The 24,088-nt window shown below is 31.5% G+C and overlaps 2 protein-coding genes across 6 annotated transcripts; one reads left to right on the forward strand and one right to left on the reverse strand.

Annotated features, from left to right (window-relative positions):
* The first annotated feature begins 9,568 nt into the window (after positions 1 to 9,568).
* Positions 9,569 to 19,198, forward strand: LOC124839494 (trigger factor type chaperone family protein). Of its 5 annotated transcripts, none has more exons than XR_015781429.1 (14): positions 9,569 to 9,906; positions 10,604 to 10,687; positions 11,060 to 11,188; positions 11,643 to 11,731; positions 12,124 to 12,310; positions 12,683 to 12,773; positions 12,883 to 13,037; positions 13,525 to 13,617; positions 13,710 to 13,802; positions 14,172 to 14,252; positions 14,347 to 14,496; positions 14,673 to 14,768; positions 15,055 to 15,204; positions 19,062 to 19,180. XR_015781429.1 is itself a non-coding variant. In XM_088095897.1 (14 exons), the coding sequence occupies exons 1-13, from the start codon at positions 9,613 to 9,615 to the stop codon at positions 15,130 to 15,132; spliced, it is 1,620 nt and encodes a 539-aa protein (XP_087952023.1). In that variant the 5' UTR covers positions 9,569 to 9,612; the 3' UTR covers positions 15,133 to 15,176; positions 19,062 to 19,198. The 5 variants fall into 5 exon arrangements, 3 of the variants coding, with proteins under 3 accessions (XP_087952023.1, XP_047171274.1, XP_047171273.1); XR_007028943.2 differs by lacking the exon at positions 19,062 to 19,180 and adding an exon at positions 15,526 to 15,849; XM_088095897.1 differs by having other exon boundaries at positions 15,055 to 15,176; positions 19,062 to 19,198.
* On the reverse strand, positions 15,588 to 19,912 carry LOC124839509 (phosphatidate cytidylyltransferase 1-like). The gene is made up of 11 exons (XM_047315339.2): positions 19,850 to 19,912; positions 19,269 to 19,522; positions 19,016 to 19,167; positions 18,603 to 18,744; positions 17,818 to 17,974; positions 17,289 to 17,336; positions 17,124 to 17,210; positions 16,479 to 16,607; positions 16,308 to 16,364; positions 15,851 to 15,934; positions 15,588 to 15,668 (listed from the first exon to the last, which is right to left on the reverse strand). The coding sequence occupies exons 1-11, from the start codon at positions 19,910 to 19,912 to the stop codon at positions 15,588 to 15,590; spliced, it is 1,254 nt and encodes a 417-aa protein (XP_047171295.1).
* Positions 19,913 to 24,088: the final 4,176 nt, after the last annotated feature.

The raw sequence follows: 24,088 nt of genomic DNA on the forward strand, positions 1-24,088 counted from the left end.
AGGTCTCTAGGAGCTGATAATGAACAAGAAGAAACATGCTAAGTAATATAAAGTATGATAAGCACGTATAAGTTTAAGTGACTATTCAAAAAGAAAAAATGTTCTAATAAGATACCAACATTCATATATATACAACATTCATATAGGACAACATCAACAATATGTAATAATATAAAATAATTAATAATTTGAGTGCATAGAAAGGGTCGAAGATCTTTGGATATTGTGAGAGTATTTATTAGCAATCAGGTTTAATAATTGAGAGATAAGATGGAAGGACTGCATAAGCAACTGCGAAGCAAAACGCATGCAAATATTAGACAGTCAATGGTTGGATTTTGTGACAGTATTTATCACACAACAAATTAGAGTGCACACACAACTCCCAAACAAAACGCATGCAAATTTATATTATCACACTCTTCCTTATCTTTATTACTCTCACACACTCTTTTCACCTTCTTATTATATATATTGAAATTATTTATAATAATAACTTTTCATATAACACTTGTTATCATTATGACATCCAAAATATAACAAATATATATTATGGTAGTCCACAATTCTGATATAGAATAACAGTTAGGAGTCAAACTTGCAGCTAAAGTTTTAATAATTACAATCATCCTAAAAGTGGCTATAATTTAAAACTTTAAACATCAATAAGAGTATTTCAAGATAGTATAACTTAACTAAGAAATCCTAAACAAATTAAGCTGCAAATCCAGGGCCTGCTCCGGGGTACCTCATCCACCTCTGCTCACATCCAAGTGGATGATCATTGCAACAGAAACACGACACAACAAGCACACAAACAAGCAACGATGAGCTAATTATATAAAAGCATGCATCATATCAAGCACATAACATACAAGAGTTAACTTAAATCAAAACAGTTTAAGGCATACATCCTACCATGTTATCTTCTAGACTTGACTCGTCCGGACTTTAGAATGATAGTCGAGCTATGGCGGGTCTTGCACTCATGGTGACTTATGAAACTTGGGTTCCCCACCCTGCCACACTCACGAGGTTAGCCTGTTCCGGGCCTTGAGGCACACTGGAAGCCCCGAAGACTAAGACCTCCTACTACTCCTCACCACATGGATTAATCCCTCTACTTGAGTATTATTAGCCATTGGAGTTTCAGAATGACCCCCAAGACCGAGCTCCTACTTTCATTCTAAAACACTAAGGATCTCACCAAGAGATCCTACATAGATGGAACTTGATTTACAACTTGGATCAAACTTTCATCACTTTGTAATCATATACTTTCTGCCACAATCAACATATACACAATCTCAACAATATACATTACTCACCACTCACAAATTATAAAAATAACATCTCCACAATTGAATCTAAGTTAATCAATACCAAGAACCAAACAACTCCAACTAACCTATAACAGCTCATAAAATGCATCAATTTACAAGTAATATAATTATTGATTAACACTCACGTTTCAATATAAGAAACAACTATCCTTACTTTATTATATATATATATAGAAATTAACACATGATAACTCTATGGATCTACAATCAACTTGTTTTATTTTATTTTCATCCTAGTAGAGATCTTACTTTCCCCCAATTGGTCACTGGAGAAGACCCAGATGTCTGAACGCATCAAACTCACCTTCGACGCCAGCACATATGACTAGTCACAACTGATTGGACCAGGCGAGGGCTGCTCTATGATCAGGGATGTGCCAACTCAGGTTTTTAAGGTTCCTCTATCCTACCAACAAAGAAAGGCTCTCAATAATTAACAATTAATTTATTTAAATTATCTACCGTGTTCTCTTATGCTCTAAATCTAAAATGCCTAATTTTAATATTTTCACTTCCTCTCACAGCAACCTCAAACAGTACCTGTACATCTATTTAATACCCATATACATGCTATTACATAACCCTTACTCCAGACCTTCCAACAAGATCAATTTCAGCCAACAAACTCATTCAAAACGGATTAAATTCATCACATCACATCACATCATGCACAATTTCACAGTTTCAGTTATAACACCCAATACAATAAAAGTCATAAAATAGTTTCACAAGAACACACCAGTTCAACATTCATATGCATATATTTTTATAAAATAAACTCATACAAAAATAATTAGCTCCTCTTACCTGGAAAGCTTAACAGTACCTTTCCTAGGAACGCTTTAACAGTACCTCCTCACAGAGGCGAGTTTGACAGCACCTATAAGCCACCAAAAATTGGTGCAGAGCACATTTCTTAGAGTTGAAAGGGATAGAGAAACTAAAGAAAAAGCTACCAATAATCGGCAACCAGCAACTTGCATGGCTTAGGTTCAAGAACGGTTGAAGAAAAGGGAAAAAACACTTACCGGTCGGAATGGAAAAACGTTCGGTTCAAACTGAAGCCCTTGGTGCAGCGAGCACGGAAACACCTTCAAATCAATATTTGATCGATTCAGTGAAGAGAAAATCTAGAGAGAAGGCAGAGAAAATTTTAGGGCAAGGGTTTTAGAGAGAGAAAGAAAGTTGACAAAATGAAGGAATTCTGATTTTTAGAAAACCCCTTCCTAAGGTCATAGGTCCTTAGTTTATGGGCTGACTGCCTCAACATAAGGCCCAATAGCCTTATTATTTTCAGGCTCTTACATTCTCCCACACATCAAAAATATATATTTATCGGTCTTACACTAAGCACTCATTCTTTTTCATATAATATATCTTGATGAAAATGACGTTCGTCCAAATTAAATAGAGTTTCCTGTACCGTGCTCGGTCATTGACTGCATTCGGTTTTCCTGATGCTAAACCCAAATAAGCTAAGTTTTCATAAGCGTTCGGTTTCTTTATGGGAATTCTTCTAAGTATTATTCTCGGAAGGTCTTGAAGTGTCTATATCCATTGGTTACGGCCTAGAGCCCTAGTACTAGGCATGGTCATTTCGGTGTTCGGCTGAAGCTCTCAAGAGTCAGTTCATCTAATTGACTCACTTTGTAATTAACGTTCGTTCCATTCGCCTCTTGTGATATTTGATTGTATTTTGTTTCTTTCTCAACCCGATAGTAACCCTCTTGGTCTAAATCCATTCTGGAACTGGAGACCTCTTGGTCTCGCTCCAAGTGTTCGGTCTCGTTCTGAGTAAGGTTGAACGTTCGGTATTTGGTACCCTTACGGATCTTTGTGAGAAATGTTTAAGTGAGATGAATAATAAGGAAAGATAAGAGAATATGATATGGATGAAATGTGTTGGATTATGGACGAGCGTTCCGGGGAGGAATGACTCATGAATGAATATTGAAATTGGTAAAGTATGAATGTGGTTATGCTAAGCTGGCGGTTCATCCTGATGTTCCGTTAGTACTCGTCCTCACGTAAAGGAGGGTAGGTCATGTGTGGGAACGGCAGGAGGTCCTAGTCCTTATGGTTAATTTCGACAGATAGGACTAACCTCGGGTGGCAGCTGTTGAGGGTATCCCAGTTTCTACATCATCCGGGTGCACGAACGTCGTAGCTACACAGATTTCATACAGTTCGAACAGTCAGTCTAGTATTAGGCTTTGCTTGAAACGTATGGTGAAATTTATCTTGTGTGTTTGATTGAGTTAAATGTATGTTTATACATGAATTAAATTACATAAGCTTACCCTGTGTTTTCTGTCTTGTCTGTTTTGTACGTTCGTCTTTGTCATTGCAATGATCATCCGTGTGGATGTGAGCAGAAGGAGATCAGCTGTTGGAAGAGGCGCTGGAAGAAGAAAACCTAGTAGAGGTAGAGGTTAAGACCGAACCGTAGAACCGTTCGGTTAGTAGCTCTAGCCTGATAGTAAGGTGATCGTTCGATTACCTTCCCCTTTTGTTTCGTATGACCGTTCGATATAGTATTTTGTAAACTGTTCAGTCAGATTTGTACCACTGTACAGTTTAAATTTGTAACTCTTTCTGTAAGGCCGTTCGGCCATAACCGTACTCTCTACTTTAGTGTAAGACTGATCTGTATTATTATTTAATGTGATTATTCTATTATATAGTTTTAGACTGTATTTTTGGGATGTTACATTAGCATGTGACACCCGGACACCGACGAGGGCGGAGAGTGATCGCCGGTGCAAGAAGCACGAAGTGCAAGGGGCACTGACAAGGAGCGACTCCTAGCAGGCTTAAGGGACACATGGATGAATCGAACATACACCGGAATGAGAGGGATCTAGAGACTATATAGGTATGAGACTATACAGTTGAAGGATAACTTAAAGGGATTGATTTGGCTACTCATATCACCAAAATGATTTTGGTTTTCGGTAGCCTAACCCATAAGAGCTTCATGGTTAAGCGTGCTTAGCCTGAAGTAATTTAGGGATGGGTGACCTTCTGGGAAGTTTTCTTGGAAAGTATGTGAGTGAGGACAAAACACATTGAAAAGCACATTGGAAAGTCTCGTGGTGATGTGTGGGAGCAGTCAATATTCTCTATAAGTTGTCGGGGCATTACTGGTGAAAAAATAATTATTAGAAGATAAAATATAATAAAGTAATTTTAAATAAAATTAAAATAATAGTAATTCTTGAAAGAAAAAATTGAAACATAATACTATAAATATAGGTATTTGAGAAGAGGGAGAATATAAAGAGAAGAAAACTTTACAGAAGTGAAAGGAGACAATATTTACGGAAGAGAGTCTTCAAAGGAAGAGAAAGAAAATAAGTGGAAAGATAAGGAGAAGGAAGAAGATATGTTGACTAAGTTATCTGACGAAATTATTTTACACATCCTTTCTTTTGTGGATGCAAAAACTGCAGTTCAAACATCAGTTCTGAACAAACGGTGTAGGCATCTTTGGGCTGCCCTGCCGGTTATTAACTTGGATGAGGCATCATTCCAAGATGCAATGTCTTTTGAGGATTTTGTATTTAGTTTTTTGTCTTGCAGAGATACTTCCACCAATGTTTTCAATGTTAATTTAAAGTATCACAAAGACCATCATGATTGTCATTTGGTACATGACATCATTTACCATGTTATTGATACACCATCCATCACCACTACCATTCAGGTACTTACAATCTTTGCTGATTGTAATGTTAATATCCTTCCTAAACTCTCTGTATGTACATCTCTCACTACTCTCAAACTTTCTTACATACTCAGTCTGACCAAAAATTTCGATATTCCCTCTCTTAAACACCTACACCTCTGCTGTTGTCGATTTGTGGTTGGACGGGAAAACTCTTTTGATCCATATAAGGGTTGTGTCAGTTTGGAATCTTTATATATTGATAGATGTACATACTTTGATGAAATCAATACCTTCAAAATCTCTATCCCCAACCTTGTAGACTTAAATATATCACGTTTGGAAGTGGAAGGGGAGTTTGATGAAGATGACTGTGTCTTTGAGCTGCAAACACCAAAGCTTCAATATTTTAAATATACTGGTTATGATTTATTTTGTTTTTTCACTGAGATCAATCTTCTCTTTGTGGAGGAACTATATATTGATGTAGGTTGGTTGGCTAAAGATATTTATTCCTTATATACTCTGATTGAGCTATTTGAAATCATGCAAAGGGCAAAATCTATATCCGTGTCATCCAAAATCATTGAAGTAAGTGTTTTTCTTTTGTCAAATTATGATACTTTACAATATCATCGTAGCACAATAATAGAATTATAATGTTTTCTGATGTGGTATTTCATTTTCTTTCGTAGGTTTTATCTATGTTCTCTAATGAATTAGAGGATAAATGTTCTCCTTTTACTAGAATGCAAACTTTTGAGTTAATAGGTGATTCATCTTCCTCCTCTGCCATGCCTCAGGACGTTAAAAATTATTTATTTGGTGAAGACAACTCTTCTTTCACTCCACAGACTGAATTTGAACAATACGTTGTTGATCAATTTAAAAGGGCTTCTAACAGGATCTTGAGGGTTCAAAAATCTGTGTTCAGAATTGGAAAGAAAGTGGATGAACTAATTAAGAATTATATAGACAGTGCTTCTTGAATATAAGAGTCTGAAGATGAGTCAACTGATGAGGATTCTACTGAAATGTCTGGATCAGAATAGGAGTTTAAAGTCTTTGTCATGTCTGTTTTGATGATTTTCTATTTTGAAAAAAATGAAAAAATGTAAAAATTGGCTATTAAGCTATTTATGTTTGAATCTATGCTCGTACTTTTGTTATGAAATTATACATGAAATGATCTATTTTGAAATACATCATGTGACTGATTGACTAAAAATGAATGATCTGTATGTATGATTGCAAGACTGTTAAATTCACTGTCATATATTTTTCTTGCACACTCATACTAAATTGATGACTCTATCATTTCACAATTGTACTCTATATATGTACTAACAACTAACGAAGTTGATTAGAATGTGATCTACATTTTTTATACACAACATAACATGCTTACATTTTAGTGAAATGGAACATTAGCTGCTCTGCAAAATTTAATCGACTGCAAAAACAGCACAATCGATTAAAACGCGAAAATGTGGTTTAAACTTTCTATCTAATAAATCATTTACTCTGAACCACTTATTCTGATGATAGATGTGTTAATGCATTCTTATACTCTTTGTATAATATCCGCTGTAAAATCAATTTGAGTATTTTGAATGCTTGCATACACAACTCCATTAGCTTCAAGCATTAGTTACTCTGCTCTGATACGTGTTTTTAAATAATCTGATACTTGTTTGCACTTAATCTGAAATTGATACTTTGATTAATTCATTGCTGTTACTGTTACAAAACAATAGGGGGAACTTGTTGAATTAGAGCTAATGCATATTGATAGGGGAGCATCAATCAATGATTTTAATCTGAGAAGTTACATGTTGAATGATTGAGAGATAACCAATGGAAGGACTGCGCAACTGCCAAACAAAACGCATGCAAATATTAGACACTCAATCGTTTGATTTTCTGATAGTATTTATCATACAACAAATTACAGTGCATACAAAACTCCCAAACAAAACGCATGCAAATTTATATTATCACATTCTTCCTTATCTTTATTACTCTCACACGTTCTTTTTCACCTTATTATTTATAATAATAACTTTTCATATTCACCATCTTCGTTACAATATTGCTTGGATAAGAATTAACATCGGAATCTTAATAAATTAAGATAATTACTTTTTATATAACACTTAATATCATTGCTGAAAAAATAATAATTAGAAGATAAAATATAATAAAGTGAATTTAAATAAAATTAAAATAAAACAAATAATAGTAATTCTTGAAAAAAATGAAAAATAATACTATAAATATAGGTATTTGAGAAGAGGAAGAATATGATGAGAAGAAACCTTTACAGTAATGAACGGAGAATATGAAGAGAGTCTTAAAAGAAAGAGGAAAAAAATAAGTGGAAAGATAAGGAGAAGGAAGAAGAAATGTTAATTGAGTTACCTGGGGAAATTATTCTACACATCCTTTCTTTTGTGAATGCAAAATCCGCAGTTCAAACATCTGTTATGAACAAACGGTATAGGTATCTCTGGGCTTCCTTGCCCGTTATTAACTTCGATGATGCATCATTCCAAGATGCTATATTTTTTGAGGATTTCGTAGATAATTTTTTGTCTTGCAGAGATACTTCCACCAATATTTTCAATGTTAATTTAAAGTGTTATGATCCATATAATGTTCATTTGGTACATTCCATCATTGAGCATATTATTGATACACCATCCATCACCAGTATGTTGTGAGCAAACTTCCTAAACTCTCTGTATGTACATCTCTCACTACTCTCAAACTTTGTGACATATTCAGTCTAACTGTGTCTTTGAGCTTCAAACACCAAGGCTTCAATATTTTAAATATACTGGTTATTATTTTAAATATATATTGATGTACGTTGGTTGGCTGAAGATACTGATTCCTTATATATTTTGATTGAGCTATTTGAAATAATGCAAAGGGTTAAATATATATCTTTGTCATCCAAAATCATTGAAGTAAGTATTTTTCTTTTGTTAAATTATGATACTTTACAATATCATTGTAGCACAAGAACATAATTACAATGTTGTCTGATGTGATAATTCATTTTTTTCGTAGGTTTTATCTATGTTTTCTGATGAATTAGAGGATGAATATTCTCCTTTTACTAGAATGCAAACTTTTGACTTGTTATTATATGTTTCTTTTACGTAAACACTGTCCATGAACTCATCAAATCCCAACAGTTGAGTTTAGAAGGTGACTTTTATGGAAAACTGATTTTGAACTATGCTTAAGACAATGATGATGACCTATATATTTATCTCCATGTTGTTCATTTTAATTATTCAACAAAGCTTTATAAATGTGTAACACAGTTCATCTTATTTCCTCGCCATGTATGGAGTAAATATTAATTTAAAATTTATATAACGATATATTTTTCAAAGCTTAGATTAACTCCCTTGTAAGAATTTTGTTTTAAAGTACTTTCATTTATAAATTTATGTATTTTAGATTTTATAAATTTAATTTTTATTTTTTTTCTCCTTGATCACATAACAAATAATGATTTTTTTAAAAAATGACTAGAAAAAAAAAAAGAAATATAAATATAAATATAATAACTTCTAAAAAAAATGAGATAAAACTAAAAATAATATGCTTTTTTAATAAGAATAATGATACTTTGACAATATTTTTTTAATAACATTTTAACATTATTTACGTGTTATTATGTGATTAGTAAAAAAAATATCATTATCCCTTTAATTAAATAAAATGAGGTGAGAAAAAATTAATGCACTCATAAGCATGTTAAGAGAAACCAATAAATAGAGAAATCCTATTTTAGATGAGAAAAACATTAAACTCAACAACAAAAAGAAGAAAGAATTAAAAGAAATAAAATTAATAATTGGTAAGATAAAAATGTGTAATCAATGCTAATTTTGGATTATGTCAAACTAAGTATATGAGTAATCACTTAAACCAAATGCAAATATTATGAACTTTAATGTTTGTAGCTGAAACGTGGTTCTCAAACACTTCTTATTTCAAATTAAAAAAATTAAATAAAACTTGTAGGTCATAAATATAAAAAACTATTTACTTAAATATATAGTGATTATGAATCGGAAACTGTTTTATTCCTTTATTCTTTATTTTCCAATTAAAACATATTTTTTTCATCTCTTTATTTGAGTTAAATGCCAACTGAACAATTAATAAATAAAAATATATTTTTGTAAATTAAATTTGAAAAATTGTTCATTTTTAAAAATATTAAGCTATTTCAGTTATAACAAAATATTTCATAAGTTAAAGGAATTTAGGATATTTTAAATATATGCATCATCATTAATTATACATCCAAAATTATAGTTTTTAATTTATTAGTCCTATTTTCTGTTCAATTTAACCACAATATTTTATATTTAAAAGTGTAACACAATGGATAACTTTATAACCTCTCCTAAATAAAATAGGTTCACATGATTATTTGACACTTAACTGTATACATTACTGATACCGTTATACTATGTTCTAAAATAAATATTAAAGTAAAATATAAATATTAAACCGACATTATCTTATTTTATCTAAACAACAGTATCTGTGTCTGTCTGCAGAGTAAGAGAAACCATGGAACTCTGCACTCGAACCTTTACAAGTTTTCTTCTTCCCAGTTCGTTTCTCTCTTCAAACAAAATTCTTCTCCTTGCTAATGCCAACTCTTCAGTCTTCAAATTCAATTCCCTTAAACTTTTTGCACCTCATGATCATCTCTTTCAACCCTTTATCTCTCGTTACAATTCTTTCTCTTCCCCCTTCACAGTCTCAGCTGCTTCTTCCTCTTCCTCAGTCGCAGTTGGCACGGAACAGGACCGTCTTCCAGCAGAACTGAAGGTTACAGAAACAGAGCAACTCAAATCCACTGTATGATCTTCTCTTTTATCCATCTTTTCCATTCTTGTGTTGCATCCTTTAGAGTGGGTAAACTTCTCATGGCTACTTTCATAAGTTTTATTGTAAGCTTTATTTGGAAATTTATTAGATGTTCAATTTAACAAGCAATTTGCACTTCAGAATTTGTCGTTTACTTTATAATTTATAATGGGTAATAGTAATTGTGAAATCTCCACAATTAGGACATTTTAGAAGAAAGATAGAGTTAAGTGTTACTGGTTTATTTTCTCCTTTAAGTTAATGTATTTTGTACTCATTACAGATATGTCATATGTCTAATATGTATGTGTGTGTGTGTATACATAATTTACCTTAAAAGTTATAGTCAAAATAGAGTGTTTATTCAGTGGCTTTATAGTCAAACTTGAGTGTTTATTCAAAGTCTTGCATAGGGGTATGGGGGATATGTTAAAGTGAATTTGGATCCTCTCCAGTTGATTGATAACATCATTCAAATATAATTAATTGGTCTCTGCCAATTATTTGATAAAATATTTGTATATTTTTCCCTTCAACATGAGCATATTTTGTTACATAAAGAAGAGGGGGTTATATTTGATTCTAAATTTATGCAAGCATCATTAAACCTTAGATAATGGTAATCATATCTCTTTGTCCAGAGTACATATCACTGAACATTTACTGCTGTATTTCTTTCCCTTTGCAGGTTAAATTGCATGTGGAGGTTCCACCATTGGTATGTGAGGATTGTTACAAAAGGGTCATAGCAGAGTTTATGAAGCAAGCAAAGGTGATATCGGGTTACTTATGCTTTATATAGCAATTCAACAAAATGTTATCTGGCTCAAAGAAGATATATGCTGCAAATTATTGTTCGCAAATATAGTGCAATTTATTTGTATGCCAAAGGAGATTTTCCTTTTCTAACTTCTAGGTTCTAAATTTGAAACTATTACTATGATCTCTCTGGTCTGTGTTGTTTCTCATAGAAAATTCATTGTTACTAAACTTCACAATCTTACGGCCTTGGTTCTATCTTATCATATAATAATTTACTGCATCATCATATATCATAAATAGTTTGCTTGAGATTGTCACGGATCCAGGTTTCAGAGGATGGTATGTTGTCTTGTAAGCTAATTTAGCATGGTTTTAAATACAGGTCCCTGGATTTCGTCCGGGAAAGAAAGTTCCAGAAGAGATTCTTATTGGTTATGTTGGGAGACAAAATGTCCAGAAGGCTACTATTGAATCTATTTTAAGAAGGACACTTTCACATGCTATGACATCGGTATGTTGTGATATAGTTTCTATTTTCTTATTTTTTATATCCTTACTTTATCTCTTCATGATAGTGTATTAAACTATTTTAGATTAATTGTGTTTTTATTTGCAATTATATCTGTTATTTTCATAACTACAAAGCAGTCATATCCATCACAAACCTCATTGAAATCTTCATTCTTGAAAGACAAGCTTATCCGTTCATGCACATTGCAGAAGCATAAACTTACCATTGACCTTTCCTCATTACCCAAGTCTATTTAATAGTGTTAGCACATTGATTTAAACTGTGCGAATAATATTGTCTTTGATATGAGGACTTGATACTGATAAACAGATTAAAAATTTCTTTATATTTTTCTGATCTTTTGTTTGATGTTATTACTGAATAAAGTACATCATTAGATCAACTATCATTCTGATCTTACACTTAGGCCTTTGATAATTAATTTTGTTTATAGGTTACTGGGAGGGCTTTGCAGGACTCAGTACGCATAGTTACTAAGTTTTCTGAGATGGAGGAGACATATTCTTCTCTTGGGTCTCTTAGGTAACCTATAAGTTAAACATTTTTTAATATATTTACCATTAGACTTGTTATTTTCCTTTTCCTTTGCTGCATCTTTAATACTAAAACTATCTTCTCTCATAACATAGAGAAAAGGAAGATTGTGAGAGTTCAGATTCTCTGCTGGGTTTTTTGGTGTTGTTTTCTATTGTACCTTCAAAATACACTGATGTTGGTACTTTAAAAATCTTTTTAATATGTTTTAAAACATCAAAATCAGTGCACATCAGTGTATTTTGAAGGCACATCAGAGGAACAACATAAAAATCCACCGGAGAATTCAAATTTAGATTATCATTAAGAATGATAATATAGTCAGCCAATAACTATACATGCAATTATATTAATTATTCTCACTGATTCCACTTTTCCAGATATGATGTGATTGTTGATGTTGCACCAGAAATCAAATGGATTCCTGATAATAATGCATACAAAAATTTAAAGATTGTTGTTGAGATAGACAGTGATATAGATGCTCAAATAGCATCTGAACAAGAATTTAAAAGGCGTTACAAGTCCATTGGTGCACTGAAAGTGGTTACTGATAGAGGGTTACAGGTGATTAAATTTAATTTATTCCAGTCTGCTAATATTTATTTTTTCCTTTTAAAATCATTATTTACTAGAAAAGCTGTTTAATTGGAACTTCTAGGAATCATTTTTTTGATAGAACTTCTAAGTTCTCTAAGGCAAGCATTAACAAACTATAGGGATTTTGTCGTGGGTGTTTTATATTTAGTCACGACTGATACAATGAAGTTTTTTATGCTAATTTTTTATCTTTACTATGTCATGCTAAAAAATAACAGTTATAAAACATTTTTTTTCTGTGTTATCTATTAATATTATCTTAATAATAAATATTTGTATTAATTGATATTGACTATATCAAAAACTCTGCTACAAAATATTTTTTTTTGCTGTCCACAGGTGGGTGATATTGCTGTTCTTGACATCTCAGCAACAACCATTGATCAAGATGAATCAAATGTTAAAACTATTCCTTCAGCTGAAAGTAAAGGTCTGGTGTTGTGCTTGAAGGATGATAACTAATGGATAAGTGATGGAAGTCTTTGCTTTCTGTAATAGATCATGTAGATTTTTCCTCTAAACTTATATTAGTTATGCAGGCTTTAATTTTGATACAGAGGACGGAGACAAGGTATTACCAGGTTTCCTTGATTCAATAATTGGAATTCAACGAGGTGAATCAAAGTCTTTTCCTCTTGTATTTCCTGAAACATGGAACCAGGAAAATCTTCGAGGTGTTCATGCTCAGTTTAATGTAAGTTTCTAGTGCTGAATAAAAGAGTTTAAGTTTTAGGAACATGAACTGGCATGGTTGTTTTTTCTTTTGGTCCTCTTGATACCAAATTCTTCACAATAATTACTTTTTGGCCATATGTCTCATACGCTTTATGGCACTTTTTCATCTCCAGCCGATTGTGATTACCATCTTTTATCTTTGCATTTACCTTTCTTGCTCAACTTGTGTAATTGTTGGCCCCCACAAAGGCAGTTTTACTGACTTGTTGCTTTCCATGTGAGGGGTTTGTTTGTCCCTCTGCTGAATTCAACTATACTTCCTCTCAAAGGGATTTAAACTTTTCCTATATAGTGTATACAGTGCTCATTCCATTTTCATGGGTACACACATTTTGCATCAAAGTGCATGCTTAGCATCTCATATTTGCTTGTTGTAGATTGCTTAAAAACCTCTTTGGCTGCATATACTGATCATGCTTATTAAAACTCTCTTTCATTCATAACAGGTTGAATGCAAAGAACTTTTTTACAGAGATTTGCCAGAACTGGATGATTCTATTGCTGATAAGCTTCTCCCTGGATGCAGCACAGTGGAGCAGGTGACCTTTTTACCCTTGCTATGATTGTTAACTGAACTGAGGAATTTTGTTGAGTTGAAAGCAGAGTAAAATTCTCTAGCATGAATTGTCAGGTCAAAGACTTATTGTTACAGAGATGCCTAGAGGTGGAGCAAACAGCTCGAGAACAAGCAACTGATAATGCTATCTTAGATCAGATTTCTAAGGTAATATTACATTAGATTGATTTTGTCTTATCTCCTAGGTTATTACCATGTACCTTGCACGTGTTTTCTATGTGTGCATAATGAAGCACACTTGCATCTAACATGGATATACCGAGTAATCATCATCATCTTCATTATTTTTGGTAGACATATCCATTTTAGAATTTGGATTTAAAGTCCAATTCAATCTCATAAACTTGTAAAGTGAAATTCAAGCTTTATTAGCTCTATTGAAATTGCCTTTCTAGTTGATGTAGGATTAAACACCACCTTTAAGACTGAAATTATTTAAAGGTTAGGACTGTGTTTAATTTAGCTAAACCATTATCAACAAGTTGATGAAATATCTGTGCAACTTATCATTTTCAGATGGTTGAAGTTGATATACCTCAATCCTTGTTTGAGGAACAAGGTAGGCAGCTTTATGGAGCCAACCTATTAGAAATACAGGTATTGATTGCATGATGCGTCATTTTCAGGCCAATCTTTTTACATTTTTATTCACAGTTTAATGGGAAGACAAACAAACTCTGATCTCTCTCAGGCAAAAATGAAACTAAGTGAGCAACAACTGGCATCTCTCTCAAGTCCAAAGGCTGTGAACCAATATCTTGAGCATCAGAAGGAAAATATAACAAATTTGATAAAACAGAATCTGGCAGTGGGTGATATATATAGGCGTGAAAATCTGCAGGTAGCATGTTTGCTTAAGATGTGTCCATTATATACATATTTGTTCAGGTCATGCTGACAACAAATTCTTTCTCCTTGTCAAAAAATGGAACAAGTGTACCAATTCTCAGTGATCTGTCTAAGTATAAAGGTCACTTTTGCTTATAAAAATGATTTGTGCATTTGTGTGTTTTGTAGTTTGCTACCGAGGATCTCGTCAAAGAGGTTGAGAATTCCATTGCTGAATTCAAACGTCAAAATCAAGAATATGATGAGGAACGGGTGAAGGATCAGGTTTGCATCATACTTCCTTGTTTATTTACTGTTGTTTATTGTTTTGGCTGCTTCATCGGTTCATGTATATATGCAGAACTACAAATATCTTGAACCGTTTTCAAAATGGTCCATGTAGGGATAGCACTTCATACTGCATACCATTTTGATTAAGTATATTATATACAATGTCTACACAATTGTAGGATAGGTTGCCTTTTCAAAACAGAAAAATTGTGCTTTGGGCCAAAGTCTCTTTCCTAATAGAACACATTGATTGATATGATCTTTTTGAACTTTCCTGTAGGTTCAAGAAATACTAGAAGGAGCTAAAGTGCTTGAATGGTTGAGAGAACATGCAGAGATTCAATACATAACTAGATGAGAGATGAACTCCAGCCAAAACCAATCAGGAAAAAGAAATTGCAGGTTTTGAAAGAATTTTGTTTCAGCGGATGTAAGTTAGGAGGAAAAAAAAAACTATTCTTGATTGAAATTTGAAGAAAGATTTTATGAATAAAAAATGTACTACAAGTTTGTAAATTGAGACTTTCACAATAAATTAATAATAGATAACACTAACAAAAAACAGTATTGAAAAACACCAATATATTTCTCATTAAAAATCCCTTTTAAATGTCAATGTTAAGCCCTAGAGGGAAAATAAGGAATGTATTGTCACATGCAAGGTAGCTACACTCTGTACTTAATATAGTTCAGCAGTTAACAAAAAAGTCTAAAAAAATTATTTACTAATCTACACCACTTGTTCCAACAGGTCTTCATCTACAGATATAACACCAATTGAAGCATGCTCTTATTAATTGTAGAGTGAACTTGTCATAAACGCCTTTCTTGCAATATATGTCCGAGTTTTGCATAGAGAGCCAGCTGCTCCTCTGAACCAAGGTTCCTCAATATCTGCATAGAGAAAACATTGCAAATGATTTTACAACAAAACACTCTTATGGGCAAGGGACATAGTGAAATGTAATCTGTGTTTGAGTTAGATGTGTGCAACATTAGAACTGAAATGAAACAGAATCCTCTAGTTTTCACATTATTGAAATTTAACCAATAAAATGCTTAAACTAGAGTCGCACCTGGTCCAAAAGCATTTCTACTGAATAGTCTTCGACGACAACAAATGATTGATGGTAAATGTAGACAAAAACAGCCATTACCATCTGCAAAGGATGCATAACTTAGTATTAAACACAACATTCTCAACCCAGCAACTACCGAGATATTTGTTTACTTTATTGCATGTCATAGAAAGTACTACATGATTTATGGTAAAATTGAAAGTGCTTTAAATGGTCAAGTGCTAAGCACTATGTATCAATTGCACTTCGAAAAGTCAAGATTATGGAATATACTAGCTTATTTATAACAAAAGGGTAGAAATAAAATATAAGAAAATACCCAAATACTTAAAGCGTGAAGATAACCATCTATAATACTATAAAAAAACTGAAAATTATCCTAAATTAAGTAATAGACTATTCATATACATGCTAAGGATTATTATAGTATACAATTATCAATCTCAGAGCAAACCTGACAGTCCATTCTGTCTGTAAATCCACCGTGTCCCGGTATACTGTCACCAAAGTCCTGTAACCAATGAAAGATATCAATGTTGTTACTGTGTTTTTGGGAGTTTTGAAGAGAATGGAGTAAGGGTAATGATGGCAAAATAAATCTCTAGTATAAAGAGCAAGAACAGACTTTGATTTTAAAAGCTCTTTTGAAACCACTGGCAAAAAAACCTCCAAATGGTGCTATGATTGACGCAAATAGTCCCAACCACAAGGCATGCCACTGTACTGGCAAAACTGGTATCTCTTTCCAAGGAAGCTACAAAATGTTGCAAAATGAAAAACTCAATCTTTAAACTCTTAATTCATGAATAATAATACTAAATTGGCCAAATTATACTTTTTATTCTTCATTTTATTTTTAAGGTTGATTTCAATCCTTTTATCTTTCAAATTATTTATCTTTTAAATTTAGGCCGGTTTGATCTTTTCGAAATATTCATTGTTTCCCAACATGATATCTGTGAATTTGTAAATCACCATCATGAAACAATTTTCTCAGCAATAGTGAAAGCTTTTTATTTATTCTGATGTATGAAAAACTATTACCACAGCTCTGAATCTAGGACTAAGTGGTTTGTGCAGTTATATTGAAATTACTTGATTATTTCATATGCAAAATAAACCGATCCTGATAATAACAAAGATACAGAGAAATTTTATCAAAATTACTACACATTTATATCATCAAGCATCCAGAAAGTTAATAAATGTTTACTACATGCATGACAGTGTTAAATTCTTTTAGCAGCTGCTAAATCCCAGGATATCTTACCGAATGAGAAATCAGTCCTGGCAATGGAATGTACTCTGGCTTAAAAATTGGGTCAGGGTCACACTGAAGCCAACTAGTTGATAAGTCCTGAATTTATTTCACACAAGCATTAGGATCAACATAGATATTTCCTCCAAGATGATTGCACTCAATCAAGATTGTTACCTTCCTTGGACATGTTAGCCATTGGAAGCGACCCAAGAAGTAGGCAAACTGCATAAACACAGGTGACATCATCATGTAAATAAATTATACTGAAAAATATCATTAAATTAACTTAAAGGGGAGGTTGTGAGTCAAACACATGATATTAGAGAGTTCAGTTATAACTAAAATGTGAATTTTTAAAGTTTTCTGGGATGGTAGTTGGTTAATCCGTTCATACAAAGATCCAAAATTTCTTAACAAATGAGGCTGACACCTAGCGGCCTAGAGAATTTGGGACTCCCTTTCACAGGAATAGGAGCCTCAAAGAGGTTCAAACTCTGAAACATTAGGTTCAATTATACCATTGTTATGAAAAGGTCAACCCGATTATATAATGACCCAAAATTCCTTAACTAAACATTGTTATGAAAAGGTTAACTCGTTCATACAAGATCAAAATTCCTTAAGACTCTCCAGAATGAGGTCAGTTACTATGGACTAAAAGAATGAACTGAAGAAAAGCAGGATGTTACTAACTGATGCTTACTGTAAACGCAGCAATCATAGTGGCAACAGATGCTCCAATGAAACCTTCCCATGTTTTCTTTGGAGAAAGCTTGATCAGAGGTGTTCTCCCAAAATAGAAACCGAAGAAATATGCGCCAACGTCATTCATAGCAATTAGGGATGCAGGGAAAATAAACCTTTCATAATAATATTAACTAGTTAGATTGTAAGAAAAGTTTGAAGTATGGAAAACACAGTGACTAGCAATACCAAAGCAGTTACTGATATTAAAATCTCCTGTGAATTTCCATTGAATGAAGAAAAGTATGGATGACGCTTTTGTAGAAAAGTGAAACTCTTTAAGAGCAAAAAGATATGGACATGATATATAATATAACTTCCATGAATCATGATGCATGTTTATAAAGAGTCCTGTTATATTTCTGTTCCTTTCACCCTTTTCCTTCGTATTGAGAATCTTGGTACAAGTCAATCAAATCACTAATCTAATAGAAGCATCTTTAAATCTGATTATCTCCTTACTCAAGTTCAGAACATTAAATGCCTTTTTTGAAATATAGTTTTCCACAACCATATCCAGAAAAGAAAACACAGGATACATTATATTAAATGAAATTGCTAGGAACTATTTCTTGTTTATTGATTAAATGTATCCTTTTCTGTAAGTAACTGTGCTCAACAATTTTCTGATCAAATATAAATGAAACATAGAATCGTATTAGTAAACATGTTTTAAGTAAGATAAAAGAAGGATTTAGAAAATGGAGATTACATCAGCAAGTAATTCAGCAGAAGTCATGTTACCAGAATATTCCTTGAAATATGTTGGCTACAGTGAACGCAGACTGGGTAAACACAACAATGAGTATCATATGTGTCCATGCATACTGGCCAAACTGATACTTGTAATATCTTTTCTTCAATGAAAGAATAAACCATACAAAACCTGAAATCACAGAGGAAATGAACATACCACACAAAACCATACTGGAATGAAATATTGTTTTTTATATATTACAGCCCAACAAACTCTTGAACCTGCAAAAGACTAATAATAATATGATATCAGATAGCAAAATTAAGTTACTCAACAGGACCTGTAGATATATTGCTTGAATATATAAAATTATCTGTGTCCTCTCTTACCATGGTTGACAATAATTGAGATAGGATAATCATGCATCAACATTCCTATGAATAAATTTGGTAGTACTTACCTGCAATATATAGGAAGTAACATATAACCATCTGATACTTGATCAGATTGCTCACAAGCCTATACAAGAATTTGTCCGAGGTCACAGTATTCACAAGTTGCTGACTGAGAATACGGCCATATACGAAAAGCATTGCTGTGAAGAAAAAGTGCCTGGACATTGCATTCGGAATCTTATCTTTGTGAAACACTATACATTAATCATTTCTGATAAACAGTTATCATTTAGAAACTACAGTAGCAGGCATGCTTACCAGTTCAAGAACTTAAACTTCGGGAGACGTCTATCTTGAGTTGCTCTTGTAAGTAGATTGAAGAGCTCACTGGCCATGAATATTTGGATAACAACAACCATGGCCCAGATGTAAAGATGACCTAAGTAAATGATAAGTGAGACACTAGCTAACATCCACAGAGATGAGTATGCACGAATCCACATTGATCTGTACTTAAATTTATCATCCACCAGTAAAATGTTTCCATTTGATTTGTTTATCTCTGCAGGAATCTAGCATAGAAAAAGCTAGCATCAGTTTCAAATTCTCCAAAATTAAATTTCTCATTTATACTTAAGTTAAAGTGAAGTCCGTTACTTCATCAACTACATGTAGATGTATCTTATACATATTTTAGCACAAGTTAAAGGGAAGTTCATATTCACTGTAATTACTTCATCAACTACATGAATCAAATGTTCTCAACTTGATATTTCTGTGTACCATTCTAAATTGACATAACAGGTCTTGCAGCAGCATAACTTCGTATTAAAACTTGAAATTTGAAGTAAACATTTCCCCAATCACAACAAGCAAACATGTTAATTCACTACACCAACCTCATTTGAGCGTCTCCTTTGCCTAAAACTCGGTGTTCTTGGCGAATTACAGTTATGATCCATTTGTGTATCTCTCCTTGGCGAAGTGATTGTTCAAATACTTTCGGAGTGGTATACATGCATGGACTGACACCTTCCTGAGACATTACATGGTAAAAAATTGTAAAAGCAAATGGAGATATCCCTAATAGGAATCCCAGAAATGTATCACTTTCATAATTTGCATAGTTCAATCCACAGCAAAAGAGATGGCCAAAAGAGTGCAAACAGATTGATTGTGATTAACAATAGTATTTAATGAGCAATGAAATTAGTTGACACTATGTACAAAATGATCTTGATGTATTGATGTGTCTGTCAACCGAATTTAAGAATGGTGTACCTAGTAGAGTGACCGTTGTTGATTCAAGATGTTTTGGAACAACATAAGCATGTGGGTAACATGTAACTGAAGTTACATAAAAATAGATCATTGATTGTCACACACAGAAATGGAATAACAACTCAGACAATAAAATAATAGAAATTGTACAAGAAAAAAGGAAAATGGAGGTGAAAAATTAAGAGTGCATACTTGGATTGAAGAGGTAGAAAATGAAAAAAGGGTGAACAGAGAATTGGGAAAAATTGACCATGAAGATTGAGGTGATGGTGTCAGATGTGGATTTGCTGTGTTTCAGGGAAACCATAATAACAGAAAGCATAGTAGGAGAGATAACTCGTTACGAGAGTTACGTAATGCTCCACATTCACCACTGATTAATCCAGGGTTAACTATAATATATCATTTTATATCAATTATAAAATTTTATATCTTTTAATATATATATAAACAAATAATTAAGATGACGAACCAAGATTCACTTGAAAAATTTAATTAAAAATATCTAAATTTATAAAATTAAAAACATAAAATTAATTTAATTTTTTTTACATTAGAAATTAAACTCATGTTAAAAAAATTATAATAATTTCCATTAAACCAGTATGATCTCTTGCCAAAAAGAGAGATTCAACATCTTGCTGCAGGAATATACTAAGTACATAGCTTAAGCAATAATTAAATAAAATGTTTGTAACTAATAAACTGTTCTTCAAAAAATTCATTGTAAGTATAGTATTTATTTAGTTTCATAATATAATTAAGACCTTTCCAATGTGGTGATATTATATTAAATTTAAGATATAAAATCTTAAATAATATATAAGCTATAAGAATAAAAAAATTGTTGTTATCTTAAAACATATCTCTTTTCCTTAAAATGAATATTTTATAACTCTCGTATCAGACTAAAATTGTAAGGAGGTCTTAAAATAACCATGACAGCAAAAATCTTCATGTGAAAAATTTCTTAATTTGAACAAATTAGACAGTAATAGAAGCAACATTAATTCCATTCCTGGGGCAAAACAACAATGGTACAAGTGGCAAACCTAAGATTCGGGTCCACAATGACCGCACATTTAATCGTTAAGAAAGTTGGTATAATCTATGATGCGACAAGGGACAAAGTAGGTATCCTGTAATAGAGAACAACTTACAAAGATTTGTCCAATGGATAATGAAATTAATCATTAAACCACAAGTTTTAATATTGTCAGATCAACATGGTGGATTTTCTTTTCCCCAAAATTATTAAAATGAATAAATTTTATAAAAAAGTTATATTTGATTTCATTGAAAAAAAAATTGTGTTAAGATGTGAAAAAATTTGTTTATAGCGAAATCATGTCCCTGATACTATTTTTTTTTATAATAAAATTATATTAAATTAATATAATTTGTGAAAAAATGAATTTTAAACATTAAATATAATTAAAATAAATATTAAAAAGTAAATTTTAAACTTAACTCAATTTATAAAACCTATTAGTTCGTAAGATGAGATATGAATCACATATATATTTAAATTTGTCAGGTACTTTAAATTTATTTTATCTATAATTACTGCAGAACTTCTAATAAAACTTATTTACTTTTATATTTTTTATTACAAAAAATTATGTTAAATTGATAATTTTTATGAAATTAATTCAATTTCAATAATTTGTCTATTTTAATAATTTTTATTATAAAAAAATCATGTTAAATTGATATAATTTTTATGAAATCATACTAATTTTCACAATTTATCTATTTTCTTAAATTTTTATTATAGCTTTCTGCCTTTTGGGATGATTGGCAAATAATAATTGAAGTTAGAGAGGCATGTGAGTGGCTTTGAAATGGCGAATGTTAAGAAAATCGTGAGATTGTTCTGCGTAGGTCACATGTGGGATGGCCCAAACCCACATGTGTCTTCCTTTGTTGCGATGTTCAACCTCCATTTTCTGACACCGCATAACGTGTGTTGGAAAAAATCTGAAGCCACTATTCTGTGTATTAAGCAACAAGCATGAAGTTGTGCAATCTAAAGAATACAACATAAGTACAAAAAAAACTAAGTCTTTCATGGTCCCTCAAGCTTTTAATTCTCTTTCGTGTTACATAGTTGATGTGTACTTAGATATAGACACGATTTTACTGATTATTGTAACATAAATTAATGATTAAAAAAACTTATCAATAAGTATCTTACATTTACACCATAATGAAGACTGATGTTTCGTTTGAATGTATAATTAACTGTCGAATTTGACATACATGTCACAATAACAATTTAGATGATGATATTTTGAGATTGATTGAAAAATAACCTATTTGAAAACTTAAAATAATAATAGTTTAATTAAATTCATTTTATTTTAAATTTCTATAACACATTTTATTAAAGTGAGTTACAAAATAAATGTACTTTTTCGAAAAAACATTGTTTTCCTAACAAATTTAATTAATTCATAACATACATCTTACTCAATTTAGTGACATTTGACATATACATTGAAATTGATGTCTTAGTAACTTAAAAATACATACACATTTAAGTTTTATTTTATTTTATTTCAAAAGACATTTTTCATCAAAAGTTATGCACGTTATTTGAACTATCAAATGATTATTTTTTAATCACTTTTACACATACATGCATAATGATTATTTTTTTTATCATTTTTACACATATATGCATACGATAAGTTATAAATGGTAATGTCTGTCGAGTTATATAAATTGATCTATTAACCAACTAAAAAACGAAGTAGGGAGAGATCAGTATATTTTAATTTATTGGCTTATTAAACCTATCCCACATAATCCTTAATTTGAGCAAATTAATGACAAGACGAATTATATTAGTCCACATAACCTCGCAATAAAGAAAACTAATTATTTTTTAATTTCTAAATTAGTTAATTTTATGTTTGAACTCGTACATCGTATCTCTTGTTTTCATTTAATATTATTGATTTTTGAATCCTTGACAAATACATTAATTGTCTTTTGCTTAAAATGTGGAAGCACGAATATTTTAGAATAGTAAAATCTTTTTAACAAATTCTATTTTTATTTTATTATTTATGAATATAAAAAGTTAATAAATGAAAGTTGTTTAAATTAAAAGCAAAAACATTTTAAATTGAAAAAAAAAAAAACTAAATTAAAACGAGAAAGGAAAAAGTACTTTATATAAAATATAAAATCCTTAATAAATGGAGGGATCCCCGTGAGACCTTAAAGAGTGACACAACTTTCATATCTTTTTGGGTTCATATTTAAGTTATTAGCTAACCGACCAACACACATTCAGAGGTTGGATGATACAAAAGCCACTAATTTATTAGTCCTTCTTTCTAACTAAAACTACTTATTTACACCTTTCATAAAAATACTTAACAACCTAACTTTCACTTTTACATCCGTACGTATGAAGTGAGGATTTTGAAGGCCACTCTTTATCTCATGTTGTCTAAAAAACAAGTAAAAGTAAGAATTATTGACATTTTTTCTACTACAATAATTTTATATATATGATCTAAGAATCGAAGTTAATTGTAATTTAAATATTTTTTTTCTATTTTTATTCTTTGAATCTTTTTTAAAAATAAAACTATAGATTAAAATTTAAAATATAATATTTCGAATGTACGAGATGTATCTTATGATATTACTTTATATTCATAGTATACAATAGTTTCACGTTACTTAAAAATTATAGAGACGATGTTAAATGTAGTTTAAATATCTTTTTTTCTTCAAAATGTTTTTTAAAAATATAATCAAGTTAAACATCATTCTAAAACAGATAATATCTTGAATATATGATTAACCTTAACGATGTTATTTAATAAACTTTAAATCAA

This window comes from Vigna umbellata, chromosome 1 (assembly GCF_029865625.1).
Source record: "Vigna umbellata cultivar VRB3 chromosome 1, Vumbellata_1.0, whole genome shotgun sequence".
NCBI classification, from domain to species: domain Eukaryota; kingdom Viridiplantae; phylum Streptophyta; class Magnoliopsida; order Fabales; family Fabaceae; genus Vigna; species Vigna umbellata.